This window comes from Tympanuchus pallidicinctus, unplaced genomic scaffold (genome assembly GCF_026119805.1).
Source record: "Tympanuchus pallidicinctus isolate F22 unplaced genomic scaffold, pur_lepc_1.0 scaffold1, whole genome shotgun sequence".
NCBI classification, from domain to species: Eukaryota; Metazoa; Chordata; class Aves; order Galliformes; family Phasianidae; genus Tympanuchus; species Tympanuchus pallidicinctus.
In genome coordinates, this window is record NW_026294618.1 from 89,121,200 (window position 1) to 89,145,350 (window position 24,151).

General features: G+C 35.7%; 1 protein-coding gene across 1 annotated transcript in view; it reads right to left on the reverse strand.

Annotated features, from left to right (window-relative positions):
- USH2A (usherin) overlaps positions 1 to 24,151 on the reverse strand; it is a 391,368-nt gene that overhangs the window by 128,078 nt on the left and 239,139 nt on the right. Inside the window, exons 39-40 of the mRNA XM_052681187.1 lie at positions 6,214 to 6,364; positions 5,897 to 6,039 (exon numbers count right to left, since the gene is read on the reverse strand). Coding sequence (XP_052537147.1) covers positions 5,897 to 6,039; positions 6,214 to 6,364 — 294 coding nt within the window. The remainder of the gene's footprint in view (positions 1 to 5,896; positions 6,040 to 6,213; positions 6,365 to 24,151) is intronic.

Sequence of the window (24,151 nt, forward strand, 5' to 3'; positions counted from 1 at the left end):
TTAATATACTGAGACACGTACCTGGACTTCTGCCCTTTAAAGCTAATGAGAAATACCTGATTTGCTGGGAAACTCTCACTAAGCACGACAGGCATTATGGGCCTTTTATACTTGAATCATTTACTCTTTTCAGGAACACGAACAATGAAATTATACATATTAACAAAGTGTGGTATCTTTCATATGTATCCAATAGAATATCCAAATTGTGCAGCTCTGGGCATAAGGGAACACAAGAAACCTACCACACCAGATCATATAACTTGTAAGTCATTAAGCCATTTGTGCAGTGACGTTATCTGTACGAAACCCTTAAAATACACGTTGAGAGCTGTCTCCAAAATATTCACACTTTTTGCCCGCTTCTATTCCAACTGCATGTTGCTTTTAGTACTCCAGCCAGACAGCCAGGACGATTCTTCTTATTCCTAGTCTATAGGCATGCATGAGCAGATTATTCTATTTGTCATACGACCATTGTATCACATTTGCCCCGATATTTGTATGTCAGCTTAGCTATTCTCTCTTTCTGCTGTTCATCCTGTCATGTATTTCACGTGGTTCTCTCTTCCATGTACAACCTTTCCATGTTTTATCTTTTGCTTCAGTTTTCATCTAGCTTTCTTGAACACAAGTGGCCATATTCACATAAACTAACTATGGGTTATAGTTCATATGCCTAAATTATATGGACCCAATTTGCGTACCTAAATTGAGAGTCTAGTCTTCTCAGATACCCAACATAATCAGCGATTCAAAAAGTTGAGAACTGCAGCATTGCAATTCTCTTGTCCTAAATTGCCCCCTGGAGGAACTTCCCCCTCTCTGGAGACTACAAAAGAAACTTTAAGAGAACAGGCCTCCCCACCCTGAAAACGAAGCTCTGTGGTAAGCGTGCCAGTGGAGCATACTGTAGCGCTCTATATGATAGGAATAAGACTCTCTGTGCTTCATCAGCAGATACATGCTGACGAATGTTTGATAAATTGTAGGATCATCCTTTTACTGTTTCTTTTTCCTCTAGATATGTATTGATCTCAAGTCATCACTTTATGGTATGTACTTCTGACACTACTTATTGTAACAATTGTCATTGGACACTGGACTGGACTGTAGCTTTTACAATACAGGGAAAATATGCAACCACAGTCGAGGGAAAAAAAAATACAGGCTGCCTCATAGGCAACTCAAAAAACTCTCTCAAGTAGTGCAAGCCAAGTACTTATGAAAGTGCTTCAGTGAGAGCTCGCCACACTGGATAGTTATGCTGATCCATGGGACTAAAACACAGCTTTCTGAAAGAGATAACAGATGTCCTCCTGCATGCAATGCACTGGACTGCAAGTAATTTCTAAGACTAAAAACTCAAGCATCTTTTCTCAAAAGTTGTAATTTTTGGTTGCTCAAATTTCACCATCCATAGAACTATACTACAAGAATGGAACAACTGCCACAAGACCAGGTTCAAATAACTATAACCAATTCTTTTACAGCTTCCTTCCCAGACTTACCATAGCAAAAGAGAAAACCTAATTGTCATCTGCTTTTTATATCTAGAAAATTTCATTTTATTTCTGAATGCAATGCATGAAATTCTGCTCTTAGTTCAATGGTATACACTGACCTCTCAGTTCAGTAGTGAATATATTGACTGCAAAGCAGTTACCATAAATTTACTCTTACATTACTGAAAGAAAGGTATAATCCAGAAATTTCATCAGCTGTTTCTATTTCGCAGTAAATAGTTTGATGCTATGCTGACCAAGATCACCTGAACAAGCATCTTTTATTAACATGTTTAGCAGGTTTTGAAAAATTCATAGGATATATACATTATTCTAATCTGTCACTGGCAGGTTAGAGTTTAAAAAATGCATGGAATCAGTTACTAGCACCATGCACATGTAAATGGGAATATCTGGGAATTATTTACAGCATTTTTCCTCTTAAAAACACCTAAAACCTACTAATCTTTACATTAGGACACTTTATTACCAGATTCTGTAGAATATTTACTGGAGGTGACATACTGAAATGTCCACCTCTCAAAAGAAGATAAAGCCTGTGGGGTGGAATGCACTGGATAATCTGTTTCACAATGGTTCTCTAAACAGTACAACCTGCAGCCTTAGCTGTTAGCAAACACCAGGCGAGCCTGGCACGCTGACTCTAAAAAGCAATGTGGAGTGTGGGGAGGGGTGGAGAACCTGTGGCCAAATTCTGTGATCACTGTGTAAGGATGGGGACATGATGATACTGGAATTTATACTCTTGTTTTCATGAGAGCTGTCAGTGGGCACAGTCAAATTCCTTACAGGTGGTCATGAGAGCCCATTTGAACACAACTAGAGGAATTGGGCAGAGTACTATTTGTGAATACATAATCTTGATTTTTCAATATACTGAACGCATCTGGATTCATAGTAAAGAACAGGACACCACTTAGAATCTAAGCTAAGCTGCCCCCAACCCCTTTGATATCCGAGGACAAGCTAGAATGCAAGGGGGTTTATTTTCTTCCAAATTTCTTTGCTCTTTTCACATGACAAATATAACAGATTTTTATGGCAGCATTTTCTAAATTTTATTTAATCATTCCAACATCCTCCTAGATTGCTGAATATTTTTCATAAATAAAATATAATTTGAAATTCACTATATATTGTGAAATCATCAAATTGCAGTAATGTAATTATACTGCTTTTAAAAGTGGATGTGATGATTTACATTTACTGCCATGAGTCTCTTATGCACATTAACACACATATATGTATTGTATTCCTACAGATACTTTATCTTTGGTGAAAAAAAGAAAAAAAAGACATATAATCACTGCATAGAATTCAGTAAGAACAGAGTACACACATATATCTTGCCAGAGCAAGAGATACAGGAAATTTCTACTGTCAAATATTACTTTAAAAAGTCAAAGTCTATTGGTTAGCATGCCCGGGAATTAAGTGTAGTTTTGCGACAAGCTGTCAGTTTAGGCAGTTCTATAAGAAAAATACTGAAGTCCTGACAGAAATACTGCTTATACTCAATGAAAATCATTCAGTCTTAAGCAATTGAGTTGAACATCCTTTCACAGAGGGCAGCCCTCTGCAGTGACACCATCACCAGAGTCCTTTGTCATCAATTAAAGTTTTTTTTGTTGGTCAGTTACAATGGTTGCTGGATAGTAGAGACTATACATCAGTATGTGTTCTGCAGCAGTATAAATACAAATGGAATGGAATACTGGGGAAAATATTTTTCCCCTTGGAGACACAGTTTGTAATGGAGCTACAGAAGGGTTTTTTAAGGTACAGCACAGGATACAGAACCATAGCTAAAGAAGCAAGTGGATTGTTGATCTTAAAATACTTGGATGGTGTAAACAGTGGGAGATAAATTTTATACATTTTTTGTTCTTATTTTTAAATTTGCTTTGGAAACATCTACTGCCTTCCATACTAACTTCAGGCATCACTGCACTTGAGTTTTGCAGAGGATAATGTTTCATCCTGCTGCACAAATGGCATTCGAGTTATACAAAGCAGCTAACTTGTATATGTGTACTCCAAAAAGGTTACTCCAGAAGTAATGACTTCTGTTTATTTTAATGTAAACTATAACAAATACAGAGAATGTAGTAATACTGTTTGATAGAGCAAACTCTCAGGTGCAAAACTATTTTTCAGATTAGTCACTACCATCAGCTATGCTTTTCTGCCAGTGAACAAGAACCAGCATGCCATGCTTGCAAAAAACTTCACCAGCAGAGCTGACCTGGTGTTACCACTACTGCCTCACTGTACTCACATCCACTGTTTCATTTCCATCAAAGTTCAGCAAGCATCAATGAATGTCAAAGGTTCCATGGAGCAATTCAATGACACACCTTATTTCATATGCACTTCTATGTCAGACATCATTTTGCCATACTGTCCTCTGCTCCTATGTGTTGTATGGCAACAAAATGTAATGGAATACTGGCAGGAAGGTTTAACTGCCATACCACCAACATCCACATCTGATGTCATGGGCCAACATAATAAAATAGGAGTCATGACTTTCAGAGCAGATCTAGTACTTACTGATATCAGAGAATGTAAGTTGAAGTTGATTCTAAATTAAATGATTGACTGTTTTATCTGTGTTGAAGATACCTAAAATGCATGACAACTGAATAAAACTTTTAATTCCCGCTGATCTTTGTTAATTCAAAACAGTGATCTAGTGATCTGAAACTGAGTTTGTCTTTGCCAGTCCCATCACTTCCCATATTAACAGTTCTATGCCTTGCAGACTCATGCCGTGTAGTTTGTTCAGCAGTTCTTTGGTTTAACAAAGAGGTACCAGCATTTCAATAGAGCCTTTTCAGTTGGATTCTGGGTTGGATTTTGCACTTCATACGTACTCTGAGCAATATTACATAAGAAATCTGGAATAACTGTATATACATACACAAAATCTGCCTTTTATTTAAAAAAAGAAACAGATATTAATTTCATCTTACTCTGTAGTATGGTATCCAATAGCCAACTTTTTGTTTGTTTTTCAGAAAATTGATGCTTTTTTTTTTTTTTTTTGTCTATGATGGATGAACATGTAGCAAATTTTGGAGAAATTAAGTACATAATAAAGAGATTTATCCTTTTATATCTTGCTGAATGAGAAAGCAAGACATTTTGAACAGGAAACAAACAACAGGTGAAGTTGATGATATAACACTAAAATCCTAACTATCTTCATTGCTATTTCATCTTTACTGCCTGCACACCAAAGTGGCTTAGGGTGTTGCTCTGTTTTACACTGGTATGACATCTGTATTTGGAACTGTAAATTTAACCTGATGCTCATGAACCATTGTTGCAGTAAACATTCAGTGCTTGTGACACAACTTAGTTTTTGTCCTTTCTCTCAATGGATAGCTGTATATTTTGAGAAAACAGCTTGAAAGGAAATGTGCTCTCACAAATGATAACAATTTTCTTTCAAGTTGAACAAATAATTCACCAAAGAAATTTATTTGAAAAACTTATTCAAGCTCCAAATATGTAAATATTTATTTGCATATATCACCTGTAGGTAATTAGCTAATATAAGTAAGCTGTGAACTTCTTTACATACTCAAGATGCATTATCTACCCTTGCAAATCTTTGTTGAGATTCATTTCTTGTATTCTACTTATTCTTTTATCAAAAATGAATATCATATTAAAGTTGTATGCATTCATAGCCTGAATACAACCTGTCTCCTATGACTATTTAATTAATATTGCAAAGATTATTTGACTCTGGTCAAACAGTTTGCATAGCGCTGTTTCTTGCTGTAAGTAGAAGGACGAGGAAGGAAGTGCATTTTAAAGGCATCACTTGTTAGTATAGGTAAAAAATATTTTTGTACAAAGCAGTAGGTGTAGAATTTTAAAATTCTGTTTCTGGGAGTTTGATATGGGGCAAGAGGCCTACATAAGACACTCATTCCTATACACTCCTTCTGGAACATATGTGAAGGCTGTTCTTTAGCTTTCAAGGAAATAAATAGGAGGCATTACTTTTAGAGTCACTTAGAATCAAGTCCTTGAACATAAAGGAGATCCAATTAAAGAGCAGTACTTATAAGTAACTTAAACTAGCCATATATGAACACACATGCATGGAGAGATGTTATATAAAAAAATAAAGCACTACTTCCCCAGATACGTATTTAAATATTCATATTTTATGAAAACCTAAGAAAACAGATATTGAGCCCCTTAGGAGTTATTATTGTAAATGCACATTCAGGCAGGAAATACATTACTAGCATTTAACTGAGAAGGCTAGATATCCAAATGTGTACAAAGGCAGCTGATCTGTTTTGATCTATTTTGTGCTAAATGGAAATAAATAAGAGTAGACTGCTTACTGTCCTCTGCTGTGGTCATTGAAGTCCAGTTGCTATAAGCATGGCCATAACCATTAGAGGCAACCACTCTCACCTCATACTCAGTATATGGCTGAAGATCTCTGATGCTGTGTTCTAAGGAAGCAGTCGGGCTGGAAAGCAACCTGCAAAGAAAAGTAGCATGAGCTACAGCTTTAAACATCCTAGTGCTGAAAGGAATGACTAAAACATTAAGTCTCTTGAAAACAAAACCAGCCACCCTAAGGGTGAGCCATATTTAAAATAACAGGACTTTTCTTGCTCAACAGTTGATGGTGGCCTTGCAATGGTCTGCGTACTCTAGAATGTCACCAGCAGAATGCCTCTGCCGCATCTGGAGTCGGTAGCTGGGTGCGCCTGGGGCGTTGTTGCGAACTGGTGTAGACCAGACAACCTGAAGACCGGTCGGAGTGGCAGATGAAAGCCTCGGAGGCATCACACCATCTGGAGCTGTCGAAAAGCATGGATGAATTAGAGCAGAGAAAACCATGGACAACATATGCCGGGTAGAAACAAAACGCTCCATATACTGGAAAAACTGTTCTTCAGGATCAACAGCAATGTTAACACGGTCCATTTAGTTTAACATTTTCACTACTGAACTAAGATTTTCTTTTTATTTTCTTTTTTCCAAAGCACTTAAAATCATTTTGCTAAAAACAAACCTCCATACACCAAAAGGAATTCAGAGGCAACATATTCTCTACCACCTGTCCATTTATTATCTGCTTCTCCTTGTGCCCAGTTCTGCCACACCTAGAAGCTAGAGATATTCTCACAGAAATATTACTGAGCAAGACTAATATCAATCAGATCTTTTATCACTGTGATACTTTCTCACCCTTAAATTTATAATAATTTTAAAAGAAAGCAAATGAAATTTTAACAAAAAATAAAGGTGTTCAGGTAGAAATCAAAATAGATTCGCTCAAGTCTCAGTCTCTAGCTCTCCATTTTGTTAAGGAAATTAGTTTTTATGAAGTCCAGGAACTGCAGATCAAAATCTGTCACTAATGATGCCACAAATGACCTTTAACTGCTGCAAATTTCACTGTATGCAGTAAAAAGAACTATGCCAACTTGGACTTTATGGCTTTGTCTGTTTTTCTTTAAAAAGAAAACAATCTGTTGGAGAAATTTTCTGTACATAAACATATCTGGAACTCTTATATACAATGCACGTCTGTAGCTCTTTTCCAGAGAATTAAAACACTAGAAAGTTATTGCCTATGTCATTTAATCTCTTGTATAATGGTTTTGTTTTTCATGGTCCAGTAGTTACTATTTGCTTCTTTCTTTGGCCCTTTCAACAAGTATTTCTGTTGCTGTTATTTTCTTCTTTCTTTCTATTGAAAAAACAGTCTCGCAGATCTGTAACTCAAGGTGCAGTTATAAGCCTCAAGGCATAAGTTGTAAGATAATGAACAGTATTTTACAGTAAGTTTTATGATCTTCATTTATGAGGTGGTTACTAAAAGGGGAAGTAACAGACTTTGTGAAACGCTGTCCCAGTTCTATGCTCCCTGGAACAGATGGAAGGATGGCATCTACACTGATAAAAAAAAATAACCAGTCATACACCACATTTTCTGTTTATACTGACACAGGCACCCAAAAATATGTGTGATGCATTTCATGCTGATTACTCATGTTTATGATTGGAACTCCAAAATTCTTCACATCCAGTTCCAAATTATATTTTATAGAAGTGTACAAGACATGGATTGCAGCAATCTGGAGACTCATTCCCTTTCCCTTAAGTTCATAGAATGGCTTGGATTGGAAGGGACCTCAAGGTTCCAACCTCCCTGTCACAGGCAGAGAATGCCAGGCACTAGATAAAGTACTAGATCAGAGTGCCCAGGGCCCTCATACAACCTGGCCTTAAACACCTCCAGGGAGAGGGCATCCACAACTTCTTTCGGAAACCTGTATCAGCACCTCACCACTCTCTCCATAAAACTTCTCTCTGACATCTAATTTAAGTCTACATTCCTTTAGTTTAAAACCATTCTTCCTTGTCCTATCAGCATCTATCCATGTAAAAAGTTGATTTCCCTCATGTTTATAAATTCCTTTTAAATACTGGAAGGCTGCAACGAGCTCTTCCTGCAGCCTTCTCTTTTCCAGGCTGAACAAGCCCAGTGCCCCTGGATCATCTTCATAGTCAGAAGAATTTAAAAGAATTTTCCTTTTTTTTAAAAAAATAAAAAAATAAAAAAATAAAAGCTCTCCGCCGGCACACCAGAGTTTTTTCCAAGTATTCTACTACTGAGAATTGGCATATAGCCCTGCAACACCCTTCCCAGTGATGAAGTGGACAAAGATCTCCAGTTTCCCTAACTCCCTTTCCCTTCTCTCTGTTACTCTGAAAAGGGCAACATAAAAATTCAGGAGTTTAGGCAACCTGGCTGCCCTTGGACCCTTCTTTCTGCTGTTTTTATCTAGACCTAGACAATGAGGCTCAGGTGAATCCCAAGGAAATCTGAAATCTTCCCGGTTACCAAATCCAGGAGATATCTGAGATCCATGTAATCCATGGCCTGCAAATCCCTTGCCATCATCTTCAGGGCCAATCGAGCCTGAGAGTACCTCAGATCAGAGGGCAAAAATATGGCTGACTTAACAGGTGAGCCTTCAAAATCAAATATTTGCAAACAAGATGCCTCTGTGTGTGAATTAATTACACTCTCAGAATAAAACGGAGAACATCATTTGTCTCACTTAACGTGCAACAACATAAACAGTGTTGGACTTGAGATGGACAATACAAGATTTTTAAGTGTATGGATATAAAATACACCCAGGCTTTCAAACAAACAACATTATCTCATAGAGAAGACATGGATAAGATGGGAGATGAGGTAGTCTTACTATCAAGTATTTCAAAATTTCAGAGCCATCTTCACCTCTCTCTGTTGTAAAAAATACACGATTTTTCCTATCAGAGTGTTTCATGAAGTTGTTAATAGGCAAGCTCATTCAGAACGAGAAAGACAGCACAATTATTATAAAAACTTAAATTAGAGGATATTAAAGTGTTTTCATAAGCTGACACTAAAAAGAAAGCCTCAGTGTCCCTTCAAAGCTGGGTACTGTCTCATTAAAAACTGTCTGCAGGTTCAAACACACCAATTGTTTAAGTGCACACAGAAGTTCTCTATATAGCAGAGAAGCTACACCTAACAATGAATTTAATTAGCTGAGTTATAAATTCACCAGGAAGCCAAAGTTCACACTGTTATTGGGAGGCAGTGTGAGCAACTAAGAGAGGAAGCAAAAGCATTAAATTTCTAGCTCTGTCAGGACACATCACTTCACCTTTGTCCCTCTCTCTCAATCTGTTAAATACAGATAATAATACTCATCCTTCTTTGTAAAGCTCCCTGAGATGCACAAAATAAAAGCTCTGATTAATCTTTATGTATGTATAGTGATGGTTATTACAGTGATACAGGAATGCTCATCAAAAAACAAAGATGTAGCTGTCTAATTGTCAATAACAACTCACAGTGCAGATGTTATTTTAATGGCAAAGGTAATCTCAGCTAAATGTTCAAATCTCTTCTACCAACAAAAGCCCAACATAGGGAAGAGTAGAAAATTCGGACAAATCTCTTCTCTGAAAGTCAACTAACCTGTAGAACAACTCTACGTCACGACTTTCAAACAAACACATTAGAATATTCTACAAATTTATTCCATCCAAAAAGATTCCTGTAGCTTGAAGAGAATGTCCTTACTATGTTCTTCCAAAAAGGAATTGGGGTAGGACTATACAATTTTGGAGCCTCTGCTGAGTCATAATAAAAAAAGGTGCTCTGTAAAAATAATTACATTTTGATCATTAACTATGGAGCACTTACATCGAAAACTGGCTAATTGCATGCAGAACACTTGTTCACTGTTTCAAACACTCCTCATCATCAAGGACTTGAGTGTAATGTGTCCCCAATTTAACCCTTTTTGCTCAATCCATAATCCCAAGAGACTCCTTACTACCCAAGTAATAAGTGGCAACCAGCAATAATTCTACTGAAAATTTCTCAACAGAAGATCCATGTATCTAACAGCTTGATATATTGCCTTTAAGATGCAATATTGCTCAAAAAGCTCCCCTCCAAGCTTTAATATTGCCCTCAGGAGGCAACCACTCCAATTGCAACCTACCGAATCAACAACTTGCATAGTAAATCCTCACTTAGCAGGGCAGAAAGTCACACTTTGTCTGAAGAAATTACAAAGGCAGAATAAAATATTTAATCAGATGTCAATTGTAATCAGAATATTAATTAATAACTCCACAAAATATTAAAGAATGGAATGCTACAATCTGACAATAATATATTGTATTCTAGACACTTAAGTACACACAGATGAGTCAAGGAAGATCAGATCCTTACTTCCCTGCTAAGTGATCTTTGAAAACTATTCTAAATTTTGCTTCAATTTCATAATCTTAAGTAGCATATGCAGTAGTCAGAGATTTCATAAGTAATTATTTATGTGAGGGCAACAAGCATTGTATTAAACAGTTGCCTAATTTTCGGAGAAATATTCATAATGCTTATCATAATATACTTGAAATTTAAATAATCTGAAAGCAGACTTTAGGAATGACTAAAGTGAAATATTTGGACAAAAAACTATCTAATTAAAAAAATATCTGTACAATTATTCTTTAATAAGATGAAGAAAAATCAGAAGAGTTGGTTTTGGTACCTATCAACTTGATATAAACTCAGTGCAACTTTGGTGAAGTGGCACCACATTTAAGAGTTGTCAGACAAATACTGGATATCCATAATATCTTCAAACAGGCAGATGTAATTGTTTGCAAGTATGCAAGTGTAATTCTACAGTTCCCTACAGCTATTTGTATGAAATATTTAGCAAATCTTATCTAATTATCTTTCACACACATGTATACAAATGATAACTCCAGATATTTAACTACAGGGGAATTAAAGAAGACACTGCAGTTTGTACCATAACACAAAGGAACAGTTGCAGTCAGACTGTGCTTAGATGAATGTCTTGCTCAGTCATGGCTACTCACTCTTTTCCAGGTTCAATTCACAAACCCCATTTCTTTATCTCATTACATTGATTCTTAGATACTCCTGATTCATTTTCTATTTTAGGTGCCCATACTGAGATCATCTCATTACAACACTTTTTATGGCAATCTGTTCTGCAATTTGACATTTGTTTCTCCTGATTTTCCAGGTATGCCTGTTATCTAGTTGTTTGTGCAGTTCAAATAATTCCAGACGTGTTCACCAGAATTCTGATCATGGGCAAGTGTTTTTGTTTCATTTAACAGAAAGACAAGCCATGATGTTGGGCCCTGTGTCATCACTAGAAGAAGGGCATGCTAGTTATAAACCTTTATCTGTTAGCAAGATTGCTTTTTTTTTTTCTTTCCTGTTTCACATCTTCACCGGTTTGTCTTTTAACCCTCTTTTCCCAGTCATCTTTCCTACTCAGTGCATAGAGAATACACAAAATAGTTTTGACTTTTCATTTAATGCACATTGTCCTCCACACTGTTTTACACCTGATCAAGATACAGATTATTCTTGGATACTCTTTTTAATCTTATAATTTCACAGATTTGTGTTTTCAGTTACAGATACTATTCTCTCTAGTAATACATCTACCAGGGACAACATGGTCCTATTTTAACTTTGTTGCACAACCCCATTTAACGTATGTCAATGTATTTTGGAATACACAACGTGGAAGACCTGTGCTGATCTTCATGCTTGTCCCACTTTGGGGCTCAGAAAGTAAAGAAAGCTTTGTCTTGTGAAAAAGCAAGATAAGAGACACAAAGCTATGGCTTAATTTCCATAGTGCCAATAAATCAAAATCTGTTCGCACTTAATGTTCCTGAAACTTTATTTTCAGAAGTACAATATAAACAGGGTATAAAAACATCTTGATCTTTCTTCATGATCTATCCTGCGTTATTGATCTGCTATAGTAGTAATTTCAATGGAAAAGGAGTTGCTTTGTAGATTTGCTAGCTTTCAGCATTAATATTACTTATTAGGTTTAATAACATTCAGAAAAATAAAAATAGTAGGTTCTAACATTTTAAACGTCTTGATCTGCATTAATCATGTGAGCTTTAACTGCAAATATTCTTTCACTTGCAAATCTGGTAGCAAAGCTGCAAAATACAATTTTAGTAACACCCAGAAAACCAACTCAGGCATTACTTCTTGGCCTGCAGACCTGAACTTTAATACAATTCTCTTATAAAATCCCAGAGCAGGCCACCTATTCCTCATTAATACTGTTTTAAAGGAAAACAAAATCAGCCCTCACCCTCCTTTTAATGAATTTTTTTCTCATCAACATTTGCAATCAAGACATGAGCCTCAAGTAAAAATGGGTCTAAGTGATGCCTTTCCTAAGTGCTATCTTTTACTGAAGTCAATAGCATAAGAATGTCTTTTAGACATTTTTTACATTCTTTACATTTATTTTAGAGGTTATTTGTCTTTCTTCTCCAGAAAGTTTACCCAGGCTACTCAGTAGGAAATCTGCTAAACTTTCAAAGATACAAAAGAATGCCAAGAAGCAATTAACTGAGTGATTAATGATTATAATATCTGTAATAAAGACATTGGATAGAATTTATAACTGAATAGTGAAACTATTTATTCATCAGAGTAGTTAAAAGAATGACCAGCCAGTAACTGTCATACCACTAATAAATAAATAAATAAATAAAAGATTGTGAAGACTGCGAGGAAAAATGTTAGAACTGGTTTTACAAAATCAGACAGAAATCACAATTAAACAAAAAAGCTCTTGTGGGTCACATGTGACTTAAGTTTCCTGCAAAATGAAATATCTCTTTGAGTGAGCATTGATCTTCACTTATGTGAAGGAATACATGTGAAATGAGGAGAAGGAACAAGATTATGTTCATCTTCATGTAATATCTTCAGCTTCCAATGAAGCAGCTTCAGAAATGAATTTCAGGATTTCTTTATTTCATTTGTTCTTCTTTTTGGAGAGGAAGTAGGTGAGAACTTTTGATATTGTCCTCAGAATCTTGCAGCTTCCCTTACAACAGACATCAGAGGGCAGAGAGCTCTGGCCAAAGGCAGTTGCAGTATCTTTCATGTTGATGGAAACACTGGCAGTGGTAATAGCTTCACAGAGTGTTGTCAAGGAGCCTGTTAAGTTTCATTCTTAATGTTGATGGTATAACTTCAAAGATCTGTAGGCAAGCTTTTTGTACTTTCTATCATATTTGAAATGAATCAGTTCTTAGGTAGCTACAATTTCTGTAGCTAAGATGATGTCCCCACCAGAGCAATAACCATAGATAATTATTCAGGAAGATTTCAACCTTTCCATCAATAGCCATTTGAAATGCATTTCAGGAATCAGGGATAAAAACCTAGCATATGAATCAGATAGAAGACACTAATCAAGGAACCTGACCTTTGATGCTCATGTCTGATTATGACAATTTTTTATACAGAACTGAAAAACGACAGAGGAATATAATTATTCCCAATAGATTAGCACATGTTTATCCCTCCGATTTGACACAGGAGCCAGAGGAGGAGCATACACTGTGACATAAAAATTCACATTCCTGGAACAAATATATTTCTGAGGTTTCAGCAGCCAAACTGTAAGGGCCAATCTTTCTAGAAGACGATGAAAACTAGAAGTACGGTAGCTACAATATGATTTTGAGCATGGCTACTCCTGCTGTGGTGAGGTGAAAAATACGTGAGTTGGTGAGTTAGCTTCTTATACCAAAGAAACACGTAGCAAATGAACAGTCCACTTGAAGAAGTCCTGAAAGGCTTCAAAATCTTTATGGTAGAGATGATAAGAAGGCAGAATAGTCATTTTCTGTGATGGCAAGGAGCACCAGATGGGCTCTGAGACAACAGATGAAAGAGCTAAGCTCTTAGTTAATCAATGGCTGATTGCAAGGAGATCCCAATCTTGGGATGCAGAAAATGGAGGTCTGGATCAACCTTCCTAAGAAAGTTTGGTAGCTTTAGAAATACACAAGTCCTCAGAGAAACAAAGAACAAAAAAAGCAAATGAGGTCATTATTGCTTGGAAAAGTTCCAGGGGAGAAAGTCTAAATCTATGTGGCTTAAAGAGTAGAAGAGAGCGAGGTAATAGATACAGATGGTAATCTCCAATGTCACAAAAAACTTTACAAAGACAGAGAATCAGTGCCCTAGGTAAAAAGAACATAGAGTAACAGGATCAAGCTGCTGCAGAAAGATTTTAAATCAGAAAATCCATATTGGATTAAATGAACATCCTAACCAGAAATGAGACATGGAAAGAAAATAAACAAGATGATTTCATAATTAACACTTTCTCAGCTTAATAATTCAATAAGGTTCTCTAACATCAGAGAAGATGAAGAAGGAACAAAGGAAAAGGGCATGGACATCTCTGAAGTGTTCAGTTGAGGCCTGCTGAAAATGAATTTCTGATATACTGTATATTTTATTCTATGACTGAAACCAAAAGGGTGACATAGGATATTCAAAACCAGAAAGCAGCACTTCACAAAGACAAGTGGATGTGCCTTTTGCAAATGATTATTGCCTTATCTCCACTGAATATATCGAGAGAAACTAAGAAAATAGGGATACCTAACTGAAAAAGAAAGTGAGATAACGGAAAAGATACAAATATTTAAATCAAATAAGAACTCTGGTTCAAATGCTGGCAGTGTGCAGACTGCTGCAGTATGACTGGGCCCTTGGCTACCACTCACAGAAATATCTGCCCTGCCATTGATGTGTACTTCAACAAAGCATGAATGTATATATTCCTAAGTGTAGACAGGAGAACAATACAGGTTTGCAAATAAATTGGATCCTCAATAAGATTTATTTTTAATCCATAAATTTCTGTGCAATGCATATGATGATACTGCCATTTATGATGGAATCCCAGCTTGAGAGTGTCCATAAATAGAAAATGGATCTGACAAGATGACTGATTAGCTGGTTTCAGTGAGTCACTATGCACAGTGGGTAGCACAGTTTCATTATATCCTGAACATCCTGTGTATCAGTGAGATCCAGGTCACTGGACTACCTTTTGGACATGAAACATCTGAAGCTGCAATTGACATTATTCCCTCAAATCCTTCCTTCATTTAAGAATAGGAAAAGAAGTTGGATAGTGGAGCAGACTGAATCTACAGAATGCCTGGAGGGAACCAGGTTTCTGCTGTGGCTATCTCAAAATGCTGCACCCACTCTAGCTGTCGCCTCTTCTTCTCCCCTTTCCGATACGGAAAAATAGGCATTTACAATGCCATATCTCCAGTGGCATTTACATGTTTATCTGAATGTTATTTTGAACCAAATACTGTATAGTACTATGATTCGTAAATAGAAAGAACAAAGGTCTTTGTTTAAAAACTATTGCTGAATAATAAAAATAAAATCTAGTTACAAATGAGGAAAAACTATCCATTTACTTTTCCCTAGAAATATCTATAACACCACTGTCTATACCAGTAATAAACCATTCTTCATAGTGGCTTAAAGAATTTAAAGGGTTGGATGTTTTTTTTAATCACAATTGGGAGTGTCAACTTTGCTTAGGTTATCTAAAGACAAAAATACTGCTTCCTTGGGTATGAATATATTTGGATATCTCAGTTGAAATTGTTCCATCATTAATACATCACATTACAGCTTTGGTTTTGTTTCAAGCCTCTTGGTTGTATTGATATAAAAAGGTAGTAAAGCTACAAGTATAGCTGGTCTTGCTGTGTTTCAAATTTTATTATATGCTCATAGTATGATATTCTCACCATCACTGTTCATACACTTTTGCTTTCTGCAAGGAGTTTGCAGAGTTTCTGAAAGCTTTTATACCTTATAACTTTCTTAATCTTCTGAAACACATCTTTATGAAATATACGTATATGACATATGAGAAAAGCAACAAGAGTTCTTGGATATTTTGTTCATATACCAAAAAGCACCATGGGAGCGCACTAGGGAATATGCTGTCAAAGAAACCATGGAATTTTAGCTTCTCATTTCCAGTTTTCCCTAAGGTGTAGGTGCTTATCACAACAATATCAAAGTGTCTTCTATGTCAATGAACTGAAATAAATATATTCCCACTGAAATTCATGAAGGAAATACAGAAATTGCAAGTGTACAAAATCTCATAAACTATAACTTTAAGGGAAGTCCTTTCTTTGGTGAAAGGAAAAGTTGCTCGAAGACAATGTCTCAAGTCAAGCCCTTAAAATACATCAGACATTACTCTTTGAAAATTTACCTCTCACACTTCAATCAAGTGTCTTCTAAAATTTGGCTCCCTATAAATCTTTTTCGGTAACAAACATTCTCACAAATGGAAGAATAATAAAAAAAAAGTCATTTACTGTTTGCTTTGGTCTTCAAGCTATTAGAAAGCATGTTATCTTTGCCAGTTGACTTGATTCAGACAAGGCTGAAAACAAACATATCAAACCAACAATACTTATTAAGTAGAAATTCTGACTTGAATGCTATCTTACCCTGATTCTCAATTCACTGCAAGGCATTCAAAGCATATAGCCTTTGAAGTGGCCTACATTCTAGTTTCCTCTCGCAAAGCACAGAATTTGTCAGGTTCAGACAAAATACCAAATATGACTGTATATTTTATTAAAAGCCTATTTTTTCCTCTCTCTCTCTCTTTAACAGAAGTCTAATTTAGTTGTTGTTCCCTTAGGTACAAAGTACACAGTTCATAATTCATTTGATATAAAATGTCAGTTTAGATTTTTGCACTTCTTTGATAAATGAGAAAAAACACGTACGTTTCAATTTCTTTCTATGAGGTTTTACTAGCAGAAGCCCCCCTCCCATTGTGCTGCTCAAAGACCTTTGTGTTAAATTAAACATCAAGATTCAGAAACTGTAGGGAATGGTATTTCCAAGATGTACAGTACAAATATATGAGACTGGGAAAAAAGTAATCATTTTTTCTACCACTAAAGTGATCTCTCCCAAAGAGCATCTTTGATCCTTGAATTAGTTCTCAGTTATAATTTAATGTATAAAAATTGTCAGCAGCTTTCCCTACATTTAGACATAAAATTATATTGTCAGCTCCACAAAGAGCAAAATACAACATTCAGGGGCTTGCTTCCTTCCCAGTATGTGCTCAACCTTCTAAAGCCCATCAATATTAATGAGCAAAATGTGTTAACATAAAAGAAAATAGCAGAGAAATAATTTAATTGTATCTGTCATCGTTAACAGTATAGTATGTTTTTCCTAATGCAACCAAATCCTGCCACTAATCAACATACAGAACTCTAAGGGCACTACTCTGCACAATGCCAAAGAACAGAAACAGGAATTTAGTTCTGAAAATAAAACTACTATAATTAGGGAAGCACAAAAATGCTGTATATTATTTTCTTATGTAACACACGAGGCCAAGTCTGGCAAATTCAAACTATCACATTTACAGTGTAAACAAGAATTGTTATCATTTCTCAAAATTGCCAACTGTAATACTATGGCTGTCACTTCATGTTAAAGTCTAGCACAGCAGCCTCAGTATCAATGAATTATACTGTATTAGAAACTAGCAATAGAATCACATTCTGATGCTCATGCTGAGTATCACCACCAATGAACACTGTATGCCCAGGTCCATGAATGCCTAGAAGCCAAGACATTCTCCCCTTCCTCTTTTGCTGCACATGCCTCACCTAGGCCAGAGAAGTACCTGCATCCCTGGGTTACAATTGTGCCTGTCCCACCATCTCCCTCAAAAATAAGGCATTATTATTTTTATTTTTTTGGCATAGCAGCAGACTTTCAATAGGAGAGGTTGACTATATTCTGTCTTCCCTCCTTATAAACCAAGAGATTAATATGCTGCCCTGGAAGATAGGAGACGAGAATGTTAGTCACTTAGGATGAGCAATCCGGATCTCTTTTTTTTTTTTCCTCTGGACAGTGGTCTAACAGAGATAGGTGCAAGAAAACACAAAAGGTGACATCTCTGTTCCAAAAATGATGGCAAAAATCACTAAGTGTTATTATGGATTGGTTCCCCACTAAAAAGAGCATTTCAATTGACAGAAATATGTTATCCAATGAAGAAAAATATTTCATATTTAAAGTGAATGGAAAGTAATTCAGACAAACTTATTCACACAATCTGTGCAAAATGCACAGTTTACTTGTCTGATGAATAAGGTAAAAGGATTAACAGCCTTTTATACCTGACCCATCCACACAGAAATGTTCATACCAAATTATTAAATAGCTGCTCACCAGTTAATGCTCTGTTCTAGATATTTGTAACAAATAAACAAATAAAAAATTTACATTAATTAACTCTTAGCTTCAATTCTTCAGCGAGTGCTGAAATTGGTGGAAGGCTGTCAATATAAAACAATGAATGCTCTGTTTCCAAATAGCTTTTACTGAAAAGACCTTGGCTACTGTTTTGCTGTTCAAAATTGGGTAGTCTAATTGATTAACAGTCATCAAACCCTATTCAATTGCAAACCAGACTGTCTGTATTTTGCCACATCACAGCATTTACTACAAATTGCACCATATATTGAGATAAAGAAAATACATTGGCAATGCTTATTCTCTACTAAACAGACTTTTGACAGAAAGTTAAGAGGTAGGGAACATTTCCTCTCCTTTTTCCATTTTTTGAGCACAGATTGAAATGACTCTACCTTTATCACAGAAAATTTACAGCTACTTAATTCAGATTACAATCATCAGGAACATTTTGTTCAGTTTTTTGGACAGCACTATCAGTTTTTTAGGAATAACTACCTCAAGTACAGTTCTTACTATGTAAGAAGATTCACCACTTTGGTGAAAGAAAAAAAAGAGGGACAAGATGTGTTCTTTCTCTAAATCATGATGTCTTTTCAATCTCAGTTTCTTTTCTTTCTACATGCTTCATAAGAGCTGTTTAGAAAATCACAAAGCAGTCAACCTGTGAATTGTTTTTTTTGTGTGTACACAGTGGCCACATTCAAGTTTGGTAGCACCTTCTGTGAAGAAGCAATCCTAGTCTAAGTTTGTGAAGAAGAGAGACTTCCAGACCTTTCGATGAATTATACTTGTCAGTGCTAGAATGAATACAAAGTCTCTTTACCTTCCCAGGCCTATCTTTCTATTTGCAAACTTATCTGTAAATTAGGAATAACATTCTGAAATGCTAAACCAGCAAACATCTGTAAAAATTATAAAAGTATCTCAGTATAAAAATAGTAAGAATTAATATATTTGAATTCTGGACATATCCCATTGTAATATGAAACACATTAACTTCTTTTCTCTCTTATTTTACTAAACTGGAATTAATCTTTCTAAAAGGGTAGTATTTCCTTGTCAGAATCCTAAGTCACATCTGAATACAAATTCAAAGGGAAACAGGCTAAAATCCATGAACACTCATACCCACATTTACTTCTGTGTATCTGCACATGGATGCAGATAGAAAAATAAATAAATAAAAAAAGCACAGTAAGGAAAAAATGTGCAAAGTCAGAAATGACTAAAGACTATGGAATCTCAATGGTGGCCTTCATTGTAAGATGGTAAGTAGCATACAAGTGCTTATAGGGACACCAGGGGAAGAATGGTGACTCTGGAGACCTGTTCTCATCCATTTTTCCTTTTCCCTCCCTTTTATCCATAAGGAAGAAGAGTAGATTATTTCCCCTACTGTACTCAGAAATGAGAAGCAATGTATGAGGAAAAAGAAGTGAAAAGAAAAACATTACCAGAGCAAATAAATAATGTTATAACGGAAAAAATAATTCTGAAGTGTAATTTAAGAATTCAGATCAGAAGTTTAATTTTTTAAATTCAATTTCAGGTCTATTTATAAACTGAGCAAAAAAACCCCACCTAAATATTAGTTATTTTTTAAGCAAAGCATTTCTATGGACATGACGTTTTAAAAAGAACATCCCTATATATATTTCTACCTAAAGGAAGAAAAAGTATGGCTATTTGACCATATCTATGATTAACCATCAGGAATATCTTGATACATCCTTAATTTTTTTTCCCCTCAACAAAGTAAAGGAATATGTAAAACAAGCTTGCAGAACTTTCCCGGAGCTTTGCAGAATTCATCGAAAACAGAAGAATTTCGAGATGTCTCTCAATTGTGCAAAGTAGCTTCAAAAATGTCACTTTAATCAAATGTTTTATGATCAGCAGATAACTCTCATCATATAGGTGCTGCAAGTGTGGAAAATATTGCTTAAAATAACAACAACAACAAACCCATAGACACTTGCCTTTGCTGACAGCTTATGAAAATGTTGTTTTATTCTGGAATCTATAGGGGAATGAGTTGTCAGAAATAAATATATTAATGTGAACTCTTTAGAAAAACAGTATTTATCAAACTAGCAAAGTAACACAAAAATTGATCCAGTTCCTAAGACTTCATATGTCTGGAAAATGGTTTAAAAGACAAAATTAATAGCTTCATTTTTCAAAAGTGTTCTGTATGTTTCACTAGGAATTCAAATATCATTTTATTATAGAATTCTTTACATAGCAGAAACAGGCTAGTTTATTGCATAAAGAATGCTGACTTTAGTTAGAGTAGGGAATGATCTAGATGAGATTTACACAGAATGAAAAAAAACGCATGAACAGGTTTAAGACTTATGTAAAAATCGCATGCTTCATCTAAATATTTTCTTTTCTATATGTAATTAAAATTGGTCTGAAATAGGTTTATGTGATGGTAGAATCATTTTAAATAGAGATTTGCTGCTAAATCTCAAGCTGCTTTCCCCTTTTCTATGTATTTCTCTAGTTTACAGAACAAACAAGCTGTAGTTTTCTTCCATGAAATCTTAAATACTGCCTGGAACTCATGCTAAAGTTTTGGAAAGACCTGGACTGAGACCTCCACACTGAGGTTAATTGTCTGCTTATAGATGATCTATGGGCTATTTCAAGCTGTTGCACAGCTCTCCCTTTCTCATCTGTCATTTCCCAACCAAGCAGAACCATCCATGTCCTGGGCAACTAAAATCGCAATTCTGATCATCTTGCTCTGTTTCATGCAACTCCAGAAAACAGAAAGCAAATACCTGAAAAAACAGTCCTGCTGTATGGAATATGAAACTGCAGTGGATCTTCCTAGCCAAAAAAAAGGCTGATGCAAGGCAAAGGGAAGGAACCGATACGAGCAAGGAATAGGCATTTGAATGCCTTTGCCTTCTGCCAGTCTGCAGCTTTAGAGATAGGAATTTGGTAAGGGTACACTTTAAAGCAGCCTTGAGGTGGTTCCTTATGATGTATGAAGTTAGGCTGAGCCCCAGTTGGCTGTAATTTAGAAAATTACAGCAGAAAAATGGGCACCTCTGTGCCTCCCATTGTCAGAACCTGAAGACATTATCTCTCAGGAATGAGAGCTGAGGAACGAGAGCTCCTCTAACTTCTCTTGCCCCCTAGAGCACCAAAAACAACCATTTAGAAATAAGAATGAGCACAAGAATAATGCTGAAGGATGTGCTGAACAGAAAAGGAGAGGGAAATAAAAGAAGAAAGTAGAACTAATGAAAATGACAATCAGATCAATACTGCAGAGATTAGAGAAGAATTACTGTTTCATTAGAGCAACTCCCAGTTTTACACACAAGCGCTTCTGCAATCCTACCCTTATATCCCCATGAAATCATCTTTCTGGATGAGAGGAACTAGAACGGACAATTTACACAGCTTGCCACTGACATGCTTTAATTAGCTAGGTCACTGATGAAAGATGTAGGGCAGCTCTACCCCCTCTCTAGTCCATCCAGCTCTCTCCTTAAACTACCTCTAGAAAAGACATGGCTATAATTTTTTCATGCAGAAATTTCCATAAACACCCTCCACAAAGTTTTTTACAACTAATTTTTTTTAAAAAAAAACATTTCTTGTTTCTTATAAAAATCACCAATTGTATTTGTCTGAAGGTACAGAAACATCAAGAGTTTGAGAATTTTGAACTTTTAAAAATATCTTTCCTATCAATATGATTTCACATTTTTTTCCCTTGTGCTATCTGTTCTACCCCCCCGCCCCCTCCTTTTTTCAATTCTCCTTTTGCTACTCTATAAGAAGTGGCAGAAGAGAATGAAAGGGATGAAAAATTAAAAAGAAACAAAAAATTAAGAATAAAAAGAATCCTGTTGGATATTATTCCATGCCTACAGGGAGAAGTAGTGGGGGAAGAATAGTGTAAAGGAGAGAAATGGGAATCTAAAACCTAGGAAATTCCTTCAAAACAGGTTTTCTGGTATGACTGTATATATGTGATCCTGAGTGAATGGAAAAACAAATTTACCTCAGGAAAATTTCAGTGTACACAAGTTTGATTTTTTCTTTCTGGACTTCTGTTTGCTTTATTTACTAATTCATCAAGGAGGCGTGTTGCCTTCAATGATTAACTTGCATGGGCAAACGTTTCCAGATGTGAATATAAGGTGTACGATGTGGTTCTTATTTGCTTGCATGATTAGATCGATGATGCTATGATGTGGTTCAATATACAGTCTCGGAGGCATTGCTACCTAAACTAACAGTAGCTGTAATCCTTTGCTTGCAGGATGCCATGTTCTGTAGATGGTGAACAAACATCAAGTGATAAAAAGTGATAGAAGTGATTTGCTTCTGAGAAGCTGGAGCTTGTAAGGCAAAGGCATGCAGCATCCTGGTTACAAGCATTTGACCAGCAAAGGGCAGATGCTTATGAATCTGACCAAGAGTCGGACGAAGAATATGAAACAGCAACATACTTCATAAATTATGGCAGAGATTAAAAAGACAATTCACTGTTTAAGTAGTGGCTGGGAACAAGCGGAGTTAACGAGGTCTTACCAATAATAATTGTGTCTTTCATTTCTGTTAGCTTACTATCACTTATAAGGTAATTCCAAACTCTCTGGGTCCTCTGTTTGCCAATGCATCAAAAAACAACACTGATTAACGAGAAAAATGTATAACCAAGCACTCTGTACAAAAACATTTTCTCCTAGATTTTTGCAGTTTTACATCCTCCATATCATTTCATTTACCTAATTACATTATTCTAAAGTGATTTGTTCTCCAGACCTTTTATTGCCTAGCATCCTCAAATTAATATGGAGCCTTGGCTAGTACATTATCTTTTACAACTTCTACCAAAGCAGTTTAGGACAAGATAAATAGAACAAATTTATTCTTTCTGGAAAAAATGTAAAACTCAAAAAAATTTACTTCTACCTATGTGGTATGAAATTTGTCACTAATCATTTTAAACTATGCCCTTTTATGCTTCTCCCATCTCTTTTAGCTTTCTATGCAGTTCTTTGATGTAACAAAGACAGTTTGAGACAAGATTTCAGTTCATCTGGAAAAAAAAAAAATTCTTTAAGTCTTGAGGCAAAAAGCAGTGTATTTAAAATTTATATACTCCATAATGCCTTTGTTCTGAACTTGAACATCCTGAAAAACTTCTCTGCTTTCTTTTACCTCCCAACTCTGAAGATCGTTTGTTCTCACGATTTCAGCTTCTTATTATGCAACAGTGACTTTAACTGGTGGATCCAGCATTTAAGTACATGCACAGTCATGGCTGACCCTTTCTGATCAATTGCCAATCCATACAGGTTTGACTGATAAAAGAGCCAATTAGATTTAAGCAAATTAAGGGACATCACCAATGTCAACCACTTATTAAACTGAATGCTGAATTCCATGCATACAAAACACTAATGCACCAAGACCCATTAAGAGTTGAAATCCTAACCCCATTAGTAACTCCAGATCACTACAGGGTAAGGGTCAAAAGAAAGTTTCATATTTATGGATTAACATTTGGATTCAGTTTTTATTTTTTTAATCTTTCCAAGAACTCTTGAACCTGCACTGCAATTTTAGTCAAGAGCTTAGATGAAATATATTCCTTCTTTCCAGGATTTTTTTTAAACATTGACTTATAAGCACAGCAAATCAACCTGATGAGAAATTAAGACATATTCAATCAAGTAACACTAAAGACTTGGTGTGCATTATATAGATTCAGTGTGTTACATTTTAAATAAAAAATGAAACAAAATAAATGTATTTTGGAAAAAAAAAAAACACCTCTGGATATTAATTAAAACAATAATGATTTGCAGTATCTTCAGTATGAATACTCCTGTCCTATCCATCCCTATCCCATTTAAACACT